Source organism: Alexandromys fortis, unplaced genomic scaffold, assembly GCF_014885135.2.
Source record: "Alexandromys fortis isolate MF-2015 unplaced genomic scaffold, M_Fortis_MF-2015_v1.1 scaffold_5, whole genome shotgun sequence".
NCBI lineage: Eukaryota > Metazoa > Chordata > Mammalia > Rodentia > Cricetidae > Alexandromys > Alexandromys fortis.
The window spans coordinates 15,998,169-16,007,334 of NW_026067924.1; the positions used below are offsets into that span (position 1 = coordinate 15,998,169).

The 9,166-nt window shown below is 44.6% G+C and overlaps 1 protein-coding gene across 1 annotated transcript; it reads left to right on the plus strand.

Moving 5' to 3' along the window:
- Positions 1–351: 351 nt before the first annotated feature.
- On the plus strand, positions 352–3,782 carry LOC126501779 (histone H1.4). Its single transcript, XM_050142631.1, has one exon. The coding sequence runs from the start codon at positions 407–409 to the stop codon at positions 1,064–1,066; it is 660 nt and encodes a 219-aa protein (XP_049998588.1). The 5' UTR covers positions 352–406; the 3' UTR covers positions 1,067–3,782.
- The last annotated feature ends 5,384 nt before the right edge of the window (positions 3,783–9,166 follow it).

The window sequence follows — 9,166 nt, forward strand, 5'->3', positions numbered from 1 at the left end:
TCGAAGATCAGTTTATAATTTACGAAGAAAATAGAAAGTTTTGTTTCTCTGAGTTGAAATTTGCTGAGCACCGCGGGAAATATTGCAAGTTTTTAACAGAAGGCTTGATGCTTTGCTTACCATTTGAGATGTGCATGAAGCCCGAGGCTTCAGGGATCATTATTTGAGGAAAATCAAGCAATTCGAAGTAGGGAATTTTGACATTTTTGGCTTTTTTTGAGGTGTAACAAACACAACTCGGCATCCGAGAGGACACTCCGAGGCTGCCAGCGAGGCGGGCTGGACAGCGCACCAATCACGACGCAGCTCCGCCCTATATAAACGGGCGGGCGCAGCGCCGCGGCCCGAGTCCCGGCCAGTGCCTCTGCTTCCGGCTCGAGTCCTCTTTTCTCACACACGCTTCGCCATGTCCGAGACCGCGCCTGCCGCGCCCGCCGCACCGGCCCCCGCCGAGAAGACCCCCGTCAAGAAGAAGGCCCGCAAGGCTGCAGGTGGCGCGAAGCGCAAGGCGTCCGGACCCCCGGTGTCCGAGCTCATCACCAAGGCCGTGGCCGCATCCAAGGAGCGCAGCGGCGTGTCCCTGGCCGCGCTCAAGAAGGCGCTGGCGGCCGCCGGCTACGATGTGGAGAAGAACAACAGCCGCATCAAGCTGGGGCTCAAGAGCCTGGTGAGCAAGGGCACCCTGGTGCAGACCAAGGGCACCGGCGCCTCCGGCTCCTTCAAGCTCAACAAGAAGGCGGCTTCCGGCGAGTCCAAGCCCAAAGCCAAGAAGACCGGGGCTGCCAAGGCTAAGAAGCCCGCGGGCGCAGCCAAGAAGCCCAAGAAGGCTGCGGGAGCAGCGACTCCGAAGAAAGCCACCAAGAAGACCCCAAAGAAAGCCAAGAAGCCGGCTGCAGCTGCAGGAGCCAAAAAAGCTAAGAGCCCGAAAAAGGCTAAGGCAGCTAAGCCCAAGAAGGCGCCCAAGAGCCCTGCCAAGGCGAAAGCGGTGAAGCCCAAGGCGGCCAAACCAAAAACCGCCAAGCCGAAGGCAGCTAAGCCAAAGAAAACCGCAGCCAAGAAAAAGTAAAGATTTTCTTTGGCCAACTGCTTAGAAGCCCAACAACCCAAAGGCTCTTTTCAGAGCCACCCACAAATCTCAGGGAAGGAGCTGTTGCACTTTCTGTGGGGGCGTGGCTAATGTGGGTGGGATGGACTTGCGGGAGCAGACAGGACCCGGGGGATCCGGGTGTGGGCGGATAAGTGGGTTTGAGAGTTGTGTAGCAAACCACCTTTCTAAGGACAAATGGTAACTTTCCCATATCTGTATGTAAAAGCCAGACAGCTATAGGAATGAAAGGGTTTAATCTTACGGTGCTACGATAATAAGTAGAAAACTTAAGGAGGAGTCTAGGTGGTGGGATTGTTAGTATTAAAGAGTAACTCGGATAAAGGGCCTGGCCAGCAACGCCTTAATTTTGCAGTTCTCACTGGTGAGTTCCCCACACCGAAACGGTATCCTCTTAAAAAGTTCCATACTTCTCAGGTTTTAACAGCGATCGTACTTGAATAGGCTTGCTATAGCAGATTTGTGCAGTTCAGTTCGTACTTCCTGATTGGCGAATGCAAAGTGACAAGGCAGCCAATGAAACCTTGGACCTTCAAGTGTAGTTTCCGTTCCCATTCGTGACGAAACACTAAAACTAATCCAATCCTGAAGGAAATCTTATTAACCTCATTTGAATACTGCGTAATGTAAGTGGTTATGGTGTAGCTGGTGGTGGGGTGCTTATTTATCCAAATGTTTGTTTGGTGTTCCTGTTGGACTTAAGATTTTGAACAGTGACGCCTGAGCCGACTAAGTCTGCGCTCGCTCCAAAGAAGGACTTCCGTGGTCATCAGTGCGCAGGACAGCAAGGCGTACCGCCAGCTCAGCCGCAAGGAGAGCTACTCGGTGTACGTGTACAAGGTGCTGAAGCAGGTGCACCCAGACACGGGCATCTCTTCCCAGGCCCTTGACATCATGAACTCGTATGTCAATAGCATCTTCGAGCTCATAGCCCGAGAGGAATCGCGCCGCGTTTACAAAAAGCGACCGACCATCACATTTCAGATCCGTGAGCCTGCGTGGCCCAGGAAGCTGGACAAGTACCAAGGCCGTCACCAAGTAAATCAGTCGAGTAGGCATTTTTCACTCTTGATTTCAAAGACTTTTTTTTTTTCAGAGCCGTGCATCCTTTCAAAAAATGGGTTGTAGTTTAAAGTATCCTCAAACTTAAAACTATGCTTTTTTTGTTTTCCCCCAGTCTGTTGGGCACGTGGCTAGCCAAGTTAGCCTGGAATTCCCATTTTTTTCCCCCAAATGAAAAGAATTCGCATGCACTAGCATGCCTGCCTTCGCAGGCTACTTGTGTTTGTGTGAAATCCGTAGTGCCCTGGAAATGGCAACAGCTTCCAGAAACCGCAGATGTACTGGCACGTACAAAGTCCACATAGTTAATTCGCTGTCGCTTAATTACAGGTACTAAAATTAACTAATGGTGTCATTTTAAGGGTACAGCTCTCTGTCCGGGTGCATAGATGTCCATGTTCCTCTTCTAGAGACTGAATTGGTCTTAGACTCCCAAGTTTGCTCTCCCTGAGCACAGCTGAGCATGCTCAAACAATTTCCCTTAGCTTGGATCTTTTCCTTTTTCTCCCCAAGCTTTTTCCTTCTATAAGGTATGTGCTGCTAAAAGAGAATCTAAGACAAGAGTTCCCACAGAAATGTGGGTGCTTGGGCATGATTGCTTTGTAAGCGAGCCAGTTTCGGTTTGCCACTGGCGAAAAGGAAAGCAATCTGGGATGTCCAGGCTCTTTGTTACTGTGTCATTGACAGTTACTTAGTTCATGGTTTTTGAGCAGATGTCAGCAAGTATGTTCCTGGGTGCCCCGCATGATGGCGCGCCTGTGATACCCGGGAAGCAAGAAGCAAGAGGAGTAAAACCCAGGTCTCCCAGGTGTCGCTGTTCAGGAGACAAACCGGCATCTCGCAGTCGGGGAAGAGCTAATAGGGGCAAAAACAAATCAAGAAAATAGAGAGATTGGGAAGGGGTGTGGCTAGGAAAAAGCAAACACACGATCAGGCTGAATTTGAAATAATTCGGGTGTGATGGAGGAAGTAGTGAACTTAGAAACTTCTCACACCGTCATAAACAGGTTCATATTGTGAGGTTAGGTTTTTGTTTAATATATGCTTGACACCTGGATGGAGAAATAGAAATCCTGATGATGTTTTTCTTTCGCAAAATAGGATGCTGGTCAGCTCAAAGGACTTGGCCTATGTGAAACAAACCCAAACACTTTTGCCCAACCTAAACGTGGGTACTAAAGGTGCTACGTGGAGCTGCACCATTAAGTGGAGTCTTACCCATAATCTTGAGCAGGTGATGCTGAGACACCAGACAAAAGCTCTTTTCTCCGCAGAGGCTGACCTGGAAATCCATACTGTCAGGCACAGGTAGCCTACCCTCAGATGACTACACAGAAAAGCCCAAGCTCTGAGCTTGGTTCTGAACCGGGCTTGTTTATTAATTTCCAGCATTTAGACCAACAGATGCAAGTAGTTAAGCTGCGGGTTTAATTCAGGTTTCGTTAAGGTATTTTCCATCTTGGAGCACGAGGTAGATCTGGTAGTAAATTATTACTTTGCAGTCTTCGAACTGTGCATCAATGAATGTTGTAGAAATCGCGGCTGAGAATTTTCTAGGGTTGATGAATTTTGCAATACTAGAAACAAATAAATGAAAATTATTACAAAATGGTCATCATGTCTTGTAGAATCAAACTATAAGTTTTGGGGGGGGGTTGGTTTTTTTTGTTTGTTTGTTTGTCTTTGGTTTTTCAAAACAGGGTTTCTCTGTGGCCTGCTCTGGAACTAGCTCTTGTAGACCAGGTTGGCCTCGAACAGACAGAGATCTGGTTTTTCTTTTTTTTTTTTTTTTTTGGTTTTTCGAGACAGGGTTTCTCTGTGGCTTTGGAGCCTGTCCTGGAACTACCTCTGTATACCAGGCTGGTCTCGAACTCACAGAGATCCGCCTGCCTCTGCCTCCCGAGTGCTGGGATTTAAAAGGCGTGGGCCACCACTGCCCGGCTTTTTTTTTTTTTTTGAAACGTTTATTTGATATATGTATTTTTATATTTTTTTGAACTCGCAGAGCTTTTCCTGACACAGTTTCTTAGGCTTTCGGGCTGTAACTCATTCACCGACTACCTATTCTTTATGTGTTGAATTTATAAACTTCCTGGGACCATCGCCTTTCTTAGACCAATTGCTCATTACTATGGTGAAGACAGCTTGGTGAGCTGTGTCCTTTCGATGGGCAACCTACTGCCTTTCTTCTTTAAAAGATGTTATTTATTAAAATTCATTTTGTAAAATGACCTCGCTGTAGCCATTGGAGGCAGGTTTATACAGTGATCTCAGCATATAAGTCAGATTTTTATTTTGTGATATGTGCGGGCTATGAATTTTAGTTCATAGCTATATGAATTAAAACAGAAAGAAGGTAAGAACATGAAATAAATCACAGCATTATTTTTCAAACATGAATACTTTAACTAGGCATGGTGATCCATGCCTTTAATCCCAGTGCTCAGAGACAGAGGCAGATGGATCTCTTTGAGCCTGAGGCCAACCTGGCCTACATAATGAGTTCCAGGACAGCCAGCAGACATAAAGAGGTCATGCTTCAAAAAAAAAAAAAAAAAAAAAGGAAGAAAGAAAGAAAGCCTGTTTATCACTGGTTTCGTGGTTCTGCACTGCTCTTCTTTGGTGATATTTTGAGACTGGAATAAATGAAGAAGATAAAGAATTGAAGTAGAGTTGGACAGTGGTGGTGCACGCCTTTAATCCCAGTGCTCAGGAGGCAGAGGCAGGTGGATCTCTGTGAGTTTGAGGCCAGCCTGGTCTACAGAGTGAGTTCCAGGACAGGCTCCAAAGAGAAACCCTGTCTCAAAAAAAACAAAATAATAATAATAATAATAATCGAAGTAGAAGCTTCTGCTGGTTAGAAAGACTGCAAAATGCCCTAAGATTTGCCGTGTGTAAGGGGGATAGTAACTCTGCAGGAACAGAGCCCAAACTATAAGTTCTTAACAAATAAAATTCTCTGGAGGCCCTCCTCTGGCTCTCTTGGTCACCAGGCACATATATAATCCACATATATAAACGCAGGCAAGGCATTCATACACATAAAAGAAAAATATATAAATCTCTGAAAGAAAAAAAAAAGAAGTCCAGTCTATATAGTGGAACCCTATCTTAAAAAAAAAAGAAAAGAAAGAGAGGGAAAAGGGGGAAAGGAGGAAAGACTAGATGGAAGGGGAAGCATTGTTAGTCCCTAGTGAATGAGATCACAGAAAGAGGAAGAGTGGACAGAATAAGCAACACTCTGGTCAATGGGGTTGTAGCTCAGTTTCTCGCTTACTTGCCTATCATGCATGAAGTCCCTGCGTATGACTCCTGGCATTGCATAAATGGAGTACAGTAATGAACGCCTTTCAACATAGAGGACAAAGTTAGCCTATTCTGTCTTTTAAGAAAATTTGAATTAACTAATTTGAGAAACTGCAAACTATAGCAAATCTGTAAAGATTGTTGGAACTGTCTAACAAATAAGCTTGGCCAATATGTGCTTAAGAAATAAAAGGGAGTTAAAGCAAGAAAAATACATACTTGTAAGACAATTAAATCTCAGTACTGCAGAGTATGAAATGAATATGAAAATAATCTAGATTAACAAATCAATGGGTCTTAAAGTTAAGCACAAAGATTCTGGGATGGTGGTGCATGCCTTCAATCCCAGCACTTGGGAAGCAGAGGCAGGAGGATGAATGTGAGTTCGAGACCTGCTTGCTATGATTTGCATAGAGAGTGCCAAGACAGCCAGGGAAATCAAAATATGAAAACAAAACAAAGCTAGACCCAATGTTAAAACACATTTAATTAATATGTAAAGTCTAAGAGTACTAATTGACAAATTTTTAAGTATAATATCAAAAATATAAGCTAGTAGATTAAGAATTAGGAGGAAAATATAAATGAAGAAGAAACAAAATAGAAGATTTAGCCCTGAAGAATTGCAAAGCAATGAACCTCCACACTTGGGAGGTGGGAGCAGGAGAATCAGGAACTCAGGGTCACACTGAAGTACATCAAAAGTTAGAATTCAAGGGGAGCTTGGACTACATATTGAGTACATAGCAAGACCCTATCTCAAATAAATGAGCAAACTACTGTACACAAAGTTATAGAACGGTATAACAAAAATAGCACACATTAAAATCATCCAAGACAAAGTACAGAATGGAAGGTGCTCTCAAGTACACTATTCTCTTGAGTAAGGAGATAAGAAAACATATGATGTCCAGGAGAAAGCAGGAGTGCTTGAGATAGATGCTGTCAACGAGAATCCGTGGTGGACCTTGCCTGAAAACCCTGATGTCCCACTGGCGTTCTTCGTGGAAGAGGATCATGTGGTTGCCGTAGAAACATTTATCGCCTATGCACTGAGATAACAGGACACCTCATTCAGCTGGATAGACCGTTCCCAGCCTCAGTTGAGACTCAGATCACTGTGGCTGGACCACACAAGGCACAGGAGTGATTAGAGGACATGATTTTACACATACATATCCAAGGAGCTCACCAGGCCTGAGGCCAAGAGATGTTGCAGTGGGTCCAGAAATAAACCCTCGCCAGCAATAACAGATGCTGCTCTAAGTTAGGTCATAGAGCCGGGGCCTTTCTCCAGTGAACAGCATGAAGTGGGCCGCCTGGTCTGCCCTGGGAAGGTAGGGTGGGAAGAGCTCTTCGCATCTTGTATTGGTTCACCATCCTGTTTCTCTCACATGTGGGTCCTAAGCAGAAGATGGTGCTGAATGTAATGACAAACTTCCAATAAATTAAGCTACCAAGCCAGGCGGTGGTGGCTCATGACTTTAATCCCAACACTTGGGAGGAAGAGGCAGGCAGATCTCTGTGAGTTCGAGGTCAACCTGGTCTAAAGAGCTCCAGGACAGGCTCCAAAACTACAGGGAAACTCTGCCTCAAAAAAAAAAAAAAAATAAGCTACCAAATGTGAAATACAAAATAAATATAAAGATATGTCAGGTGTTTAAAGAAGGAAAGTCACCCCAGAATGTAATTTTAGGCTCTCTGGCAGCAAGGAGGAACAGTTTCTGGGAGCTGACTCTCGAACTTGCGTTCAGAAGCATATCTATTGATTGTACACAAAAGTTGTGTTTGGGGGACAACAAGTTCCTCACACTGAAGCCCCTTTGATCTATTCTATCTGTTCTCTGAAGGAAATCATGACATCCCCGCAACCTTTAGTTCTTATTGTGTACCATTTGCAGTACCCAAGAATTCAAGACCTCCCAGTGTGCCTGGATCGTCTCTTGTGACCAAAATCAAGCCACAGATGGAAAGCTCCTTCAGAAAAATAACTCCATACATCATAGAAAACAATCACTGTTTTCTACTGTGACTTCCTCAAGGTCTAGGTACCTTCCACAAACACTGATACATTCGTAGTTGTTACCCTAGCTACAGTGAGAAACAACCCATACATTCTACTGTTTACCCTAGATACAATGAGTCTATTAGGTTCCCACTACAAAGACACATATTGACAACCCAGGAAAAACCGCCAGAACCTTAACCATGAGACTTGTTTCTAGGCTTCAATCCCATGCACAGGAGTTACGGCTTACACAGCTCAACTTCAGTTTCTTTCTTTCCAGACACAGATGTGGCTTTGCCAATGTTACCACCACAAGTGAAACTAGTAGACTGTCGCGAGCAGCTCAGGGTCACTGGGAGGAAACATATGCTTTTTTTTTTTATAAATTTATTTATTATGTATACAATATTCTGTCTGTCTGTATGCCTGCAGGCCAGAAAAGGGCACAAGATCTCATTACAGATAGTTGTGAGCCACCGTAAGGTTGCTGGGAATTGAACTCAGGACCTTTGGAAGAGCAGGCGATGCTCTTAACCACTGAGCCATTTCTCCAGCCCCGGAAACATATGCTTTAAAGATATGATGATTGGAATGAAAGTGCCCTCCATAGTTTCATATTTGGTCCTAGTTGGTGGAACTGTTTGGGAAGGATTAGGAAGTGTGGCCCTGTTGGAGGAAGTCTGACGTGGAAGGTAGAATTTGAAGTTTCAAAACATTCCTGCCATGCCTAGCTAGCTCTACCTGACTCTTGCTTGTGGACCAATATGTAAACTCTCAGCTATTCCTGCCACCATGCCTTTACACCTCCATTATGGAATCTCAAACCCTTGAGTTTTGAGTTAAGTTGACTGGTTAAAATGTCTCAACACTTGGGAAACTTTCTGATCAGATGTAACACGTCCTCTCATGTCCCCATTTTATCTTCCTCTGCTCACGTTCATTACAGTTGGTACCAGTGCGTGTTGACTGTACCCACTTCCTATCACCAAGCCAAAACAAGCCACAGGGAAGGTGTCTTCATTTTTTTCTCATCCTTTTTCTTTTCTTTTGTTTGTTTGTTTTTTGTTTTTTGAGACAGGTTTCCTCAAAGTAACCTTGACTGTCCTGGAACTCCCTTTGTAGGCTTCGAACTCATAGAGAGCCACCTGCTTCTGCTTCCCAAGTGTTGGGATTAAAGGCATGTGCCTAGCTCATCCTGTCCTTTTAATAGTTAAGACTCTTCTATAAATATAGACTCAGTATTTGTAGGATGACTTGGTTAATTCAGTACATGCATGCCTGTGGCCACTAGTCTAGAGGATCAAGATGAGCTATTAAAAGGGTTTCAGTGTATGGGTAGCCCAAACTGATTGGCTAGAGTTATTTTAAGGATTGAGATGGCTCATATAAATCTCTGAAATTAATGATGGTTACTTATCTACTAGGTAGAGAAAATTAGCAATCTTTATACTTTTCATCCCATTGAAGTAAAACGAAGATGGAGAAATCCTTTCAGATCACAACTTAAAGAGAGTAGGCAAGGAGAGTGACTTCTGTAATATTTGAGAGGCAGAGGCAGAAAGAGGGCTACAACTTTAAGTCAACTAGCTGGCACAGTGAATTCCTGACTGGCCTGGGCTAGAAAGCAACACCTTGTCTTTAAAACAATGGGGCGGGGGGCGGGGGGGGGGGGGGGGGGGGGGGGG

Excerpts from the sequence above, each read along its gene's own strand:
- LOC126501779 (XM_050142631.1), top strand. The coding sequence starts at position 407 with ATGTCCGAGACCGCGCCTGCCGCGCCCGCCGCACCGGCCCCCGCCGAG.